This window comes from Micropterus salmoides, unplaced genomic scaffold, assembly GCF_014851395.1.
Source record: "Micropterus salmoides isolate LMB-PRFRI ecotype aquatic unplaced genomic scaffold, ASM1485139v1 Ms_hic_scaffold_19, whole genome shotgun sequence".
Taxonomy (NCBI): domain Eukaryota; kingdom Metazoa; phylum Chordata; class Actinopteri; order Centrarchiformes; family Centrarchidae; genus Micropterus; species Micropterus salmoides.
In genome coordinates, this window is record NW_024041039.1 from 11,338,095 (window position 1) to 11,353,010 (window position 14,916).

Consider the following 14,916-nt stretch of genomic DNA (forward strand, 5'->3'; position numbering starts at 1 on the left):
TGCATCCAAGCATGGTCAGAGAAACACAAACACACACAGACTAGCTTACTGCTATACTAATCACTGAGCCCATTAAATAGGACACTAAACTGTGAAAGCTGTTTTAATTTGGCTTGCAGGGAGTGTGTCTGTGCCTACGTGCATGCCTCTGTTTGTGTGTGTGTGTCGGAGAGGTTAACAGGTCACACCCTTCCGGATAGGGCCCCATCTGTTGCCTGCTGCACTCTGGACCATCAGTACCTGTGTGCCAACTTGATGCCAGCCAAGCCTTAATTCAAACACTTATAGCCAGCCAACCAGAATGGTAGAGGGCTGGATTGAGGGAGACAATCTGACAGGTGGGAAGACAGACAGGCAGGCAGATAAAAGTGGCTCCTCGCTGCATTTCAGTTTAGTATATATATTATATATATAGTTTCCTACTTCTTTATTCACCCTTCCCCTACTCCCACTCACTATTTCTGCTTGGATGTATTAAAGATTCACTTAGAGCTCCCATTAACAATAATGCCCTCCTTACAATTGTGTGTTCCACTCAGCGGTCACGTTATGCCCCTTCTCCTCCTCCTCAGTCTTCTAATTCTCTGTCTCCCCGTTTCTCTCTTTGTCACTCCTGTCTGACTAGTCACTTAAATGGAAGGTTGATTTTTGGAGGCTTCATCCAGGCTGGCTCCAGACGCCCTCAACGTGACTACTCACTGGTACATCTGGTTACTGCATACACAGAAAAAACCCAGTGTGTGAGTGTTTAAGGATTTGTGTGTATTATTGACCTTCTGGGTCCTGATTTGCTGTATTGACTAGCAGTGGGTTGTGGAGTCTGTGAACTGTGGTGCACAGGATGGCCGAGAGGTTTAGAGAGCACATCTTCTGGGGAACATCACAGTTTCAATCCCTGTTCATATATATATATATATAACCAGTAATCTTGTCTTGTCTCTACAGATGTGTGTATACTGTTGATGAGTACCTCTTTTGACCAAAAATCTCTACAAACCCAAGAAAAACACATTTAGAATAATTAATATTCATGTGTTGTTTTTTCCCAGGGCAGCTACTGACTCTTTCACTTAAATGCAAAGCTCATTAAAATAGATCAAGGTTGACTGTTGCTACTTCTGTTAAGAGTAAACAATGTTAGTTGGGGATGGACATTAATTAAAAAAGGAATTAAGCAAAATTGCCATGAAAGTCTTTTGCCAAATCCTGCTGTCCAAATAAATGTAACTAATTTGAGTTTTAACTCATGTAATGAATTGCAGTGGAACACAGTTTGCTGCATTAGTTTAATTATTTTGAGATTAATTTGATTGTTTTATATGAGATTGTGCATGCATTTGTTATATTTTGATTTAGATTAAAAAATAATATAATAATGTTATGATTTTGAGTTCATTCAGTTCAGTGTTTTTAAGTAATGCAGAGGGTGTGCGGTATAAAGGAGGTGTACAGTGTGAACAAAACTTAAGGTTTGTATTGTCTTGCCTAAATGTAAGTTTTATGAGCTGTTCATGTGTAATTACATATGTTTTGGAATTACCGTGTATATGTAGTCTCGAATATAGTAAGCTGGACTCCTTCTCAGTCTATACCATGAGGTGAACAATGATGTAAGAGCAGTGTAGATGGGGGTGTGTGTGTGTGTGTGCGCGTGCTCCACCTGTGGTTCTTGTCCTCCATCTGTAGTGTGTAGACCATGTCATCTGCAAGCAGGGCGCGAGTGTGTGTGTTGTTGGCATTTTCGCCCCATTTCAGCTTCAGGCTCTGAGGGCCAGCCGCCGAGCATTCAAGAGGGGGTGGGGCTGGGGGGAGGGGGCGTGTCCTCGCCAGCAGGGGTGGACTCAAGGGACTGGAGCCGATAGCATTCACAGCCTGAATCTGTACACTGCGTGCCACAGAGGGGGAGAAAGAGAGAAAGATTACGATTTGTGATGAAGAGGCTGAGCCGGTGCATTAGCTTTGACCTTGGCTGCTTATGTGATCCCTTTGTCCATTACCATTCTTCAATCAATGTACTCTCCAGGATGAAACTTAAATATGTCCGCCTTGTTGGCCCACTGTTTTTCCTCTATCTACACAACAGTAGATACAGAAATTGAATCACTGTTTTATAAGACTTGCTATTTGAAAATAACTTTATTTTCCAAGCAACAGAAAGCAGTTTTTTTTGTCTTTGCCCAACTTGATAAAGGTTTATGTTCCTCAAAAAGCCTATTTAGAAATAGTTAACAACAGACAGGCTACAGTGGGGTCTGTGCAATGTACAATGGAGAGAAAGAAAATTAGGAGAAATGTATTTTGTACTGTTTACTCACATCATAAAACATACTAACATGCACCCAAACACACAAGAGGGCACACAGATCTACTGCTAATTAAAAAGAACTTGCAGAAATGGATTTTTGCTTTTCAAACTCCCTTGCTGTCTTCTTTCTAAGAAGCCCTTCCACACCCTTTTTCTGTCAATGTCTGATTAGCATCCACATCAGAGGCCCTAGGCTAGAGAGCATCTATCCTCTGACATTTAATTGCTGATTCTCTGTAACTGTAACCTTTCATTATAATTCATGCAGCTGAGTGGAGACTAAGGCGAAAGGGCAACGTTCATCCATCCACTGGGTGATTAAACATATAGATGACAGAGAAGGAGAAGAAGGAGCAGAAGAGCTTAGCTTTGATGATGAGGGATTACATATAGGGATATAGGGAAGTTCAGAATAGGTGTGGTTTTTGTTTCACAGTATTTGTTTCATCATGAAGTGAAGAAAATTAAGGTAAAAGACAATTTGTGAATAAAAGATGATGCATCAGTGCTCACTGCACAACTGTAAGGCTTGACGTAACCATGTCTCCTGCTGAGCAAAACACTGAACCTAGTCACTCATTGCATGCTCAGTTTAAAGGCAGTTTAAAGGCAGCTAGCCAAATCACTAAAATGTAAATACAATGGTTATTTTTCAGTTGGGAAACAAAATTGTACCTACCATGCAGCGACTCTTATAATTACTTGTTAGTAATTGAGATTTTCTTGTCTGAGAGTGCAATTTCTTAACAGTGCGGGTTTAATGAATCTGTATTCTGTCATGTGTGACAGTGTGGCAATTATCCTTTTGACGTGTCTCTATAGACTTAAATACCATTTAACATCATTAATAAACTGTAACGGTATTGAGTGAAGACGAAGTATGCCTGTGAAACCTAATTGAACAATCTCTGCTGCTACTTCTTTTTAAACTAAAGATGTTCTGCACAATCTTTGGAGACCTAAATGTTATGAAGCTTTCAATGAAAACATGAAATGTAATTAGAAAATACATTGAAAGGTCAAAATCATTATTTAGGTGGTATAGGTGAATTATTGGAAAAAGAAAAACTAAATTACTTTCTTTCTCTTGAACATACAACTACTACCAAGGTCAGTTCTCTCCAGCGTGGACAGAAAGAGAGAGGAAAACACCTGAAGCCTAAACACTGTTTATTGACAATAACCTCAGAATGAGACATTTTGTAAACGTGCACTAAAGCGCACACAGCCACACTCTAACAGAGCAAACACCATTTACAGCAGTCCTTCACAACGCCATAAACACAAATATAAGAGGAATCATATTATTTGAAGGACCTTACTGCTGTAAATAACCAAAATTATTGTCATCGGCACACACAAACTCCCACAGGCAGACTTTCACACACCGACACACACACACACCCGCATACATGTGCACAAACATACACATGCACAGTGGTCATTACATGAGAGAGCAGGGTGACATTGGGACAAAAACAACCTCACAATGAAAACAATGTGTGTTGCCTCTTCACACGTACCCCTACCTTGAACACCCTCTCCTTTTTTCACCCTCAATTCAAAGAACTCATTACACAATCACATGCATGCACACACATCCGCACACATTTGTGTGATCACAGAACTGCTTACAGAGGCATAACAACAGTAGCTGGTGATGCAGATTACTGAGTAGTTGTTTACTGCTGCCGAGTATAACAAGGTCCGATGTCACTACTGATGTCAACATCATACAGGCTATGCCTAGCTACTTTATACTACTACAACTACTACTACTACTACTACTGTACACATACCTTAAAATGCATGTGTAATTTAAATGTAAATAAAAATGATATACAAGTATATATGTAAGTAAAAATGTATTACCCATAATATCAACAGAAATACTTAAAACGAGTAGAGATAATGCACATGAATAATTCATTTTGATGTGTTTTTTTTAAAATAATTCATCATTAATTAACTTAACTAGTAACTGTAGACTGCAGTTTTGGTATTCTGTGCATTTGGACCATTTCATAATTAACTTAAGAATATTTTAAAAGCCGTTGATGCAGGCTGTCATTGATGCAGACATCAGACAACAAACTAGTGACTTTGTAAAACAAAATTTGATCTCACTAATAGCTCCTTAAACTTAATGGAAGTGCAAACACATTAGTTGGAGTAAGTATTGCTGAAATCACATTTTGCCACATGTGGTCAGTGTGTTGTTTTAAATGCATTGTAGTTTTTTATTATTGCAAGGAAGAAAAAAATATTTGGGGAAATATCAGAAATGTTTCTTTTCGTCTCAGCTTGCTGCAGTTGTGTGTCTGTATTTAACTGACAGCAATTGGCAGGCTGCCTGAGTGCTGGTGTTATACCTAGGAAGCGGACAGCAATTTGTTTTTGGTACTGAAGAGTAAGGACCACGCCAGCATCTTTAACCAGACTGAAGTGACATTTGCATGTACATTTATATGCTGTTTAATGTGCTGCAGCTTTACAGCTAATTAGCTTTCCAGCCTGGAAACTGATCTTAGCACAGCACCTTTCCTGGTTGTTTGTGGGCTCGTTCAACAAGCTAAGGTGAAGGACATGTGTTCATGTTTAAGTTAGTTAAGAAGGAGACTTTAGCTGAATAGCTAACATGGGTTGCAGATCACAGTGTAGCTGTGTGCTGTCCTGGTTCAGATGTTCAGACATCGACTCATTAGTGTCTGTGGCAGTATATTTGAGTTTTGTTTCTAGGTCATGTATAGGAAGTAAGACATTGGTATGTCAAAATTACAACCCATGATTTGGTTATCATCAACATAAAATCACACTTTGTATCCACTAATCAGTTTATATATTCCTCACATAATCCCTGATGTTATAATTAATGTCAGTACCTGTATTCACTGTCTGGCTGCAGGTCTGTGACAAGGTGACTTGTCCCTGATTCCACAGTGATGGTTTGGTTGTCCAGGGTAATGACGTAGGATGTTATCTCCGCCCCGTTGCTGTTCGGTTCGTCCCACTTCAGGAGGAGGCAGGTAGATGGGGAGTGACCTGACTCCGAGGAAGTCGGGAGGTCCAGAAAGGTGAGGGAGGAGACCAGGTCGGGATTTGTCGCAGGGGTCCGGAAACTCACTAGCTCACTGTAAGGACCAGCACCTGCCTGATTCACCGCCTGAGTTGGACACAAAAACACAGTAAGGGTCAGAGAGGAGATGAGGGAAGGTATGGAGGAATTTGAAGACAGAAAAGAGGTGACGAAAGGAGAACAAATAAGAAGATGGGTGGAGGGAAGGGAAAAGGGAAGGAGACAAAGGCGAAATGAACTGGCAGGAGAAAGAGTAATATAGACAAAGAGCATGAGAAAGTAAAAGAAAAATGCATGAAGAATAGAAGAAGAAAAAAACACCAGAGGGAGATGAATTCAAATTAGTTGTGAAAGATCATTAGTCTATTTCTTGTGCCTGTGTAACACACATTTATTTTCACCTCAAGTATTCTTTATCTACTTCATTGCCATACACAAACTCAGCAAGGAGGAAACCAGGACAAAATATACCAGCTTTTAAAGAATGGATCTGCAAGATTTTGAAATCTTGAGCTAAAATAAATAAAGACAAATGTCTAAATTGCTACATTTCTTCTAATTTGCAAGCAAAATGTGCACTTTATGGCTGTTAAAGGTAACAAGCAAGACTAAGCGAGGAGTGAAGGATTTATTGTAATTGTCAAAAACACACAGCACTTCCAAGAACATGAGGAGTGCTTTTTTTTGCTTCAAAATGCACTGTAGCCAATTTCCAAGAACAGCCCAGCGACATTAATGGGAGTGCAGATCAAGGAGTGGATGGTATTATTTGCATTCTACAGCGTGTACTTGACATACTAATTTTTTAAACTAGTATTAGTTTATTTATGTAAACTATCTACATAGTAGAAAAAATAGAAAAATTTCATTAGTATTTCTGATTTATGTTCAGGTGTCAAATATGTTTTAGTGAGGCTTGAAAAACAAAGACATGTGAGTCTCTGGTTATTTAAAGTGTTCACACTCATAAAACAAGCGTACTTCAGCCTATACAGCTTTGAAACAATGCTACAGGACGTCAGCCTGCACTGGTTCATACAGGTACAGGACGTAAGGTGTCAAAGAGAGCTCAACCAAGTCGATGGCTCTTTTATGTTTTCTTGCAGCACACTATCGATGCACACAAACACACAAAGACAAATCACGTATACACACACACACAAAAGCATTGATTAGGACATTAGGATGACATTGTGCTATCCTCAAAAACTATAAATGAACCCATACAGAAGAGAGCCATAAAACATTTTGTTATCAGATTCATAACATCAGAGGGTACATCTGGAGACAGAGAAAGTGTGCGTGTATGTGTGTTAGACAAATATACAGAGAAAGCAATTATTTATGTATAAGATTAAGAGACAGAACACAAATAGAATCAGTAATCATCAACCTTTCACTGGTCTCTGTCTGTGTGTGTTTCTTGATTTTGAAGCTTCCCTGGCTGACATTTGAATGTATGTGTTGTGCATTATCTGTGTTGGTGTCCTGACTGACTCTGTCATGCCTGCAACTGTGTTCATGTGTATGTTTTCACACGTGTTTCTGTATTCATGTACTGTATAGTTTAGGTGCTTTCTTATTTCTTGTGAGCAAACATCTCTGTGTGCAAATGCAGTATCTGTGTGTGGGTGTGAATAAGCATATGTATATGTATTTCATGCCCATGTGTAGGTTTGAGTGTACGTTTGTGTGTGCTACCTGTAGCCGGCAGCAGTAATCTGTGGCAGGCGTCAGGTCTGACAGTTCACACTGTGTGACAGATCCACAGTAGATGAGCTCCATGGGTTCGTCTTCCCTCGCCCACTCCAAGCAGTACTCAGAGATGTCTGTACCCGAACCCTCAGGACTCTGCAACACACAGAATTACACACTCAGGTCAAGGAAACCAATGGGAATTAAACATTACTGCCAATTATTCAATTATCTGTGTATCGGTCTCACCTCCCAGTTGAGCGTTACGCAGGTGTTACTGGTGAGAACGATAAGTGGCGCCCCGCACTGGCTAGGAGGACCTGCTGCAGTCGTCACCTCAGTTGGGTCAGAGTACGTTCCAAACTAAAAGAGAGAAAGGGACACCAAACTCACGATGACATGTGTTCAAGCTAACACATCTGGGAAAGGCAGCACAAATCACACTGGGTTTCCTTTGTATGTCTGTACACGTGAGTCTTGTGTGTCGCTGTTCTTCCTATTTTTGAGTGTGTGTACTGTGTTTGTGCCTGGATTTGATCAGCCAGTTTAAGTTCTTGCTCAATCTCGAGTGTGTGGATTATCAAACCAATCAGATGTTAGCTTCAAACTGTGGAGCACTTCTTCATCCAAACTCAGCTGTTGTTAGTCTGTCTGGGACACTCTGACCTACTCGATACGAGTATCCGTACCTGTGCGTCTGTGTTGTTGGCTACAATAAAAAACATTTGAATATCGGTCATATCAAGAGGCTTCAGAGTTCATGTATCAAAATGTGCTGAGCAGATTTCACAGCCATAAGAGCCATTAAACACAGAATTTCATGCTTGTCAAGCGGAAAATAAGAATTGCTTTTATACATTTTGAACAGCTGACTTGTTGAAATGCATGGTTCTAACTTCAAAATGTATCATCAGGGACGTGATTTGTTTGTGGATTTTATGGTCTTGCCTGGCGATTTACTTGTTGATGGGTTTTCAAATGATTTATTATTATTGTGTGTGCACGTTAATTTCTCACCCCAGCCTCGTTTGCAGCCCGCAGTCGGAAGCTGTATGTGGCACCAGGTAGCAGACTACCAACAGTGCACTGCAGATCCGAGCCATGGTAGACCTCTGTTGGCTTGCTGCCCCCCTCACTCATCTCCAGACTGAACACACACTCCTCACATACTCCCTCAGACACAGGGGTATCTGCGGGGGGGGAGCCATTTTAATCAAACTATGATCAGATGACAGGTAATTAAAATCATATATGATAAAACGTCATACTTCTATGATCTTTTTACAGATCAGTTCAACAGGTGCATTTCTCCAAGGGATTCTTCCTTCCACCAGTAATAAATAATAGAGACAGTGGGGAAAACCCTCCAATACATTAAGTTTGACCTTCAACTCGAGCCAGTAATTGTAGAAGCACGGTCTGAATGTGAGCTGATTAGGGCTGCTGCCAGCTGTATTAAACTGGTTAAAACAAGAACTTCCTCAGTGTTTCAGCCTGGGAGACTTTTGCTTGCCAACAGATAACAGTACTAATCTGCAATAATGGACCGACATTAGGAGAGTCAAGTCAGATATGAGGCTAGGTTAGGCATTCAATGGGCTAAATTAGGGCTCAATTAGGCTAAAACATGGTAGACCAAGGTTACATTAGAGTTGGCCAGGGAAACATATTAAGCAGGAAAGAATTCAAATACATTCTGTTAAATAAAACTAAACACAGTGTATGTGTATGTTTCAACTCACCCCATTCTAACTGCACTTCCTTGTGTTTGGCTTTACCCACAATTCTTGGGGGCTGGCAAGGTCTTGGTGGGATGCTTAATGTACGTACCAGAGCACTAACAGTGCACTTCAGGAGCAGTGAAAAACACAGGAAATCAAAACAAAAGAGAAGAAACTACAGTTAAAGATCTGTTTGATTAATAACTGGCAGAAATGTTAAGTATACTTTGTTGATTATGTGTGTGCAGATTGTAGATTTTCCCACATTTTTCTACATGAGCAACATAGATGAATCACTGTTTCCCCACTCCTAACTCAAGACCGAAAATACAGAGTTACCACTCTGAAGTTTTTTTAGCATATGTGTGTGTTTGCGTCTTACAGGGCTGTGTCCTCCGGTGGTGATGCTACACACGCGTAGGCGGTAGGAGGTCCCAGGTGTCAGGCGCTCACACACACATTCTGTTGCTGGACCACTGTACGCTACCTCCCACTGGCTCGCTGCACACACACAAAAACATAATTATATTGGTCACATACAGTCTGCTGCAGTCGACCAAATAATTTTCCCAGAAACAGAATCCCGTTGACCTAAACAATGCCTGCACCACTTTATGTTGCTGTTTTTGTTCTGTTGGTGGATTGTGTAGGCCTGTAAAATGTATTATTCCTGTAAAGCATCACTTGTGTGTAAAATGTGACATGTGCTAGGGTTATTTACATTTTTTTTACTACAACATAAAGTGGAGTAAAAGTAAACTAAAGCACATGAAAAAGACAGTGTTCAGTGACTGGTGTATGGAACTTTTTTTCTTTTTTGCCCAAACATCTGTTTCAGAACAACAATGCAACACACACAAAACACACTTAATAGCTAACACAATGAGTCACAGCCATCCTGAGAGTTCACCGTTGGTGCAGCTTAGTGAGTGGCGAGAGGGGCACAGGAAAAAAAGAGGAGATGGAGACAAAATACAGATCAGAAAACAAGGTAATCATGGGCAAAAAAAGTTTTATTGTGCAAGTTATTTCTGATGTTTAATGGCCCTGAAAACCTTAATTTTCATGTTTATCTTCTTGCCATGAGCAATGGAATCCCACATGAACATACAATTTTCTGCCAAACAGAAAACTGTTATCTTAGAACAGTTTTGATTATTTCACATATTTCTGTATTTTGTGTTTTATGTGTGCTCTTCTTCTATTCTTTGGTATTCAACACAAGTCTCCAATAAACAACTAACTCCTCTTTCTTTGATGAGATTGAACGAACACAGATTCAAGAAATGACGCCTCTTTTCTCTCCCCTCTATCTACACTGAAAGACACAAGAGAACATTTGGTATCATGGAGTGCAAATCTGAGAATATATTTAACGATCCTGTGTGCTAAATTGATGCTAACAAAGAGTGAATTATGGCCGCTATACTGCTTAGGAGACTAAGTGAAGGAAATAGATGCATAGAGAGAACTAGCACAAGGGAGAGAGGACAGATGGTACATTTTATAAGATGATGGACTTGATGGAAGAACAAGTACTCGAATTAGCTGAATCTGTGGCATGGATGGACGGACGGAAGCAACAACACTATGTAAGTCGTACCTTCAGAGCAACCCTCTGAGATCTCCAGCAGGTACGTAAGAGCCTCTGAGCCCCCGTTGTCCTGGGGAGGATCTGTTGGAGGAATCGAGTAACTCATTTCAGTTTGGGTTGACATCATGCAACAACTTAGATGAATACATGTAAAACATGTCAAATTTCCAACATGACCTTTAAGGCCTGAGGAAAATCAGCACAGCACAAATCTATACAAAAATTACAAAACACACTTCCAAGTCATCAGTCGGGACTTTTTCATGACATATAGCACCCTCATCAATCCTGAAGACATTGTACAATAACTTATAAACTGTCAGGGGCTGTGACTGTTGGTCTTTCAGCTAAACAAAAATGAGAATTCCAAATACCAAATGTTTCAGTAGCAAGAGATCTGATTCTATTACTTCTGTATTCATTTATATATAGACTTTAAATACACTTTTCATACATTCTGATAGTAACTATAAAACAACACACTATTGGGAACAAACTAAATCACATTTAATACATAATAAAGACAACTGTTTGGCATTATAAAAATATGTAGTTTACAGCTATAAGAGAGCCAAATAAATTATTTGAATAGAGACTGAGAGACAAAGTAAAATATACGCCATGTTTATAACATTTCAGAAAAGACAGGTTGCTCTGACTACTGCAGTACTAACGCAGGACAGATGGATGATAGCAGACATGATGGCTTTTATGGCTACTAATTCAGTTTCATGATAACACCCCAGAGGCAGCAGTTTGTCAATTGTTTTTCACCTTTCATCATTGCTTTTCTTCTGCAACATGTTAGTTTTTTAAGTAAGTTGTGTTTTTTTTAAATCTATTACCATTCAAAAAAACAAAGAATTAGAAGTGTTGTCAATCTCTGCAGTGGCCAACAGCATATGTGATTGTATGTGTGGGTGTGTATCTTTACCCCATGTGACGGTAAATCCGTAGGGCGTTGCTGTGGCGACACAGGGTGCAGATGGAGGGCCTGGTTTGTCCGGATTGGTTGTGCACACCAACACTTCACTGGGACTGCTCTTTCCCTCCATGTTCGATGCGATGAGCTGCGGGGAGGGAAATGGACAGAATAGAGGGTTATAGGATGGAGAGTGTGAAAGAAAATGAAAAGAGAGAAGAGGAAAGAAAAGGAGAATAAGAGTGTGACAGAAGGAAAGGACAGGATACAGAGGAAGGGCAGTATGAAGCGTAAGAGAGAGAAATGAAAGAGATGGTGATAAAAGAACAAAATGAGTAAAGATGGAATGTTAGACAAAAATGAGCACACTGAGCGTGACTGGATGAGAGAAGGGAACGTATAGAGAAATCCATCAAGAAGTAAAGAAACTGTCCTGATTAATAGGAGCCATTACTCTCTGTTCCTTCATCTGTATTTCTCCCGGCTCCTCTGCCTTTCTGCCAGTTAAGTCCCTCCATTACCCCATCCAGTGGACAATCAATCTGTTTAGTTCCCAGATGTTCACAATGCATGAACATCACAAAGGACACAGTATGTGTGAGCATGTGTGTTTGTGTCTTAAGACATTTACCGCCTCATTGGACAGTGTGAGTGAGGACATGCCCACGTTTGCGTGTGAAAGTACATGTATGGTGTTGTTTGAGATGATTGCACCATAATACACTCTTGATAGCAAGGCACACACAGGACTAGCTGCATTAACATGCACACAAACACACAGAGATCTACTGCCGGTACATTATGTTTCACAATGTCCTCAGATTATGATCACGGCTATCACAGCTTTTAGTAGAGCCGGACAGTGTTCTGTACTTTCTAAATGGCTGGTGAATTGCCTTGTTACACTACTGGTTAATTTGTCAATTCACTGGTGCTAAAATGCTGTGTTTGTTCCTTGATTGATGGATCTTGTATTACCACTGAAAGACACCTGGATATGTTGGTATCCTTGGAAAAAATCAATTTGATTATTTTGAACAGGTAAAGGTTTGCTTTAATCTTTGGATACCATATTATTGAATTCTGTATTATTTGGGATTTATATAAATCTGCTGTTTTTATCGTACCATCCTATGTCACAAATCGTACTCATCCCATGCGCCAAAGAAGCTAATGCCAATCATGCTATTACTGTCCATTTCTATCAGCGTGACACAGACCAAAGAAACAAACATTTGCTTTCTTGAAAGTTAGATGAGAAGATGGATCCTACTCCTGGTCTGTATGTTAAATATTGAGCTACAGCCGGCTGCCGTCTGAGAGTCGATTTCGCCCCCCTATTTATTAAACTATTTCATTAGAATGGTGTTATTTTTTTTATACAACTAGGATAATTATTTTTGACATATATGAAGAGTTTTGCCTATTTATTTCTTGCAACAAATAAGAATGTAACTGTGGCAATGACCAGCAGAAATGGTATACATACACACACACACACACACACACACACACACAAACACCGCCATCCACTTACCCTGAATTTATACTGTGTACTCCTCTTCAGGCCTTGTACAGTACAGGTCAAGTTTTCTCCAGTGTACTTTGGATGAAAGTCTATTCCCTGTGGGAAATACACTGTCAGTAATCTGTATATATGTGTGAGATTTTCTTTGAGCATGTATTAACATCAGCATACATTTTTGAGCATATGGATACAATGAATGCTGACTTTTGCATTATATACAGTACATATATATGTGTGTGTGTGTGTGTGATTGAGAAGCATTATGTGGGAGCAATTCCCTTCTCATTTAAGTGCTGAATCATTTGCATATTGTGTGTATTTCTGTGTGTATGCATTTCCATTATAGGACTTACTGCTCTGTGCATTTGCCGTACATTTCCCCAAACTAAATGCATTATGCATGTAATTTCTAATACTTTCTCATAACCTGTTTTCTAAAGTACATAGTTTCCTGGTGGATATTTTTTATTCTCCTCCTTCTCTTCCTATGCGATTCAAGTGACTGATAGCACAGATCTAACAACAAAACAAAAGAAAACTAAATTAAGGTTCCATGTTTACTGTGGTGAATTATGTAGCTCCTGCCACTTTAAAATCCATGAGGGTTGTTTTTAATCTAATGGAAAAGAACCTGCGCCAGTAACATCAACTTTATATATGGTTTACTATAATATAGGTATTAAAATATGTGTGGTACTCACGCTGTTGTCCTCCTGGATCTCAAGTGTGTATTTGAGCTGCTCTTCGCTTGGACTGCCTTCGGGACGCCCCCATTCCAGGGTCACCCAGGACACCCCCGCCCTGACCAGCCGCGGTGCCAGAGGCAGAGCAGGCAGGGTGCCCATAGTGTAAAACACCACCTCTGTGCTGAAGCCACTGCACAAAACACAAACACATTTCCATTTCATTCACATTTTTGTTTTTATTTAAAAAGCTGAATAAAATTATTGACTGGCTGGATCATTATTTCTGAGGTGAAAGGCACTGCAAGAGGGAAGGGAGGCTGTGCATCATGAATTACAAATTCAGAAGAAAACACGAACAAGCAAAGGAGACAGAAAGAAATGTAAATGTTCTGTTTTTGTATAGCGTTTCTCTAGTTACTCAAAGCTCTTTTACATTACATTCACCATTCACACAAATTCACACACTGAGCCTAAGCGCTCAAACAGAAACTAATATTCATACACTGGTGGAACAGCCACCAATTTGGGGTTCAGTGTCTTGCCCAATGACACTTCGACATGCAGCAGGAGATTGAACCACCAATCTTCCAATTAACAGGCAATCCACTCTACCACCTGAACCACAGCCGCCCCTACCCCTAAAGAAGAAAGTGCATGGGTGCATGTGATAGTAAGAAGAAGAAGAGCCATGAGTGGAGTAAAACAGAATATATAAGAGTTTGAGGGTAACAATTTGAATCTATGACCAACAGCAGAGGTCTGACAGGTGGGAAAATAGCGAGTATTAAAAAGCTTGCATGTGCCGGGTATGTTTCTGCGAATATGTGTGCCCATGGCTTGAAAGGGGAATCAAGCTGAAGGATGCATTAAGACCACTAGGAGTTCAGCCACAGAGCTAATATCTACTCCCTCGCTCTCGCTGCCCTCTATCACCTCCTTCCTTCTCCATCTCACCCTAATGACTGCAGGCGAGATGCTCCCCGCCATAATGACAAAGAGGAGACGAGAGGAGAGGACAGGGGGAATGGAGGGAAAATGAGAAAGAGGAAGTTGAATCATGTCACATGCTGAATAATAGTCACAGATAGACTGGTGCATGTTTGTGTGTCCCTGTCCATCATCATACTAGTGTACAGATTTATTCGGACTTTATCATGAAATGCATCTCTTGTGGCTGACATCGATATATTTGATAAAATTGATTTAAGTGTTCTGTTCACAGGACTAAATTTCGTTAAAAAGAACCAGATAGAACATATTTTGCTCTCTGCCTCATCAGCTTGGAACTCCCTACAAAATCTTTGAAAGAAGATCTCTCTTGGCAATTTTAAATCATTGATGATGGTCTTTGAGTCTCTATTACTGGTTATGGTTTGTAATATTAGCTTT

The 14,916-nt window shown here is 40.1% G+C and overlaps 1 protein-coding gene across 1 annotated transcript in view; it reads right to left on the bottom strand.

The window, feature by feature from the left end:
* Positions 1-14,916, bottom strand: part of fndc3ba (fibronectin type III domain containing 3Ba) — a 95,708-nt gene that overhangs the window by 15,110 nt on the left and 65,682 nt on the right. The window contains 11 exon segments of the mRNA XM_038729194.1: positions 1,661-1,885; positions 5,188-5,468; positions 7,083-7,232; positions 7,326-7,439; positions 8,094-8,266; positions 8,819-8,924; positions 9,180-9,298; positions 10,401-10,472; positions 11,326-11,461; positions 12,851-12,937; positions 13,543-13,717. Of these exon segments, the coding sequence (XP_038585122.1) occupies positions 1,661-1,885; positions 5,188-5,468; positions 7,083-7,232; positions 7,326-7,439; positions 8,094-8,266; positions 8,819-8,924; positions 9,180-9,298; positions 10,401-10,472; positions 11,326-11,461; positions 12,851-12,937; positions 13,543-13,717 (1,638 nt within the window).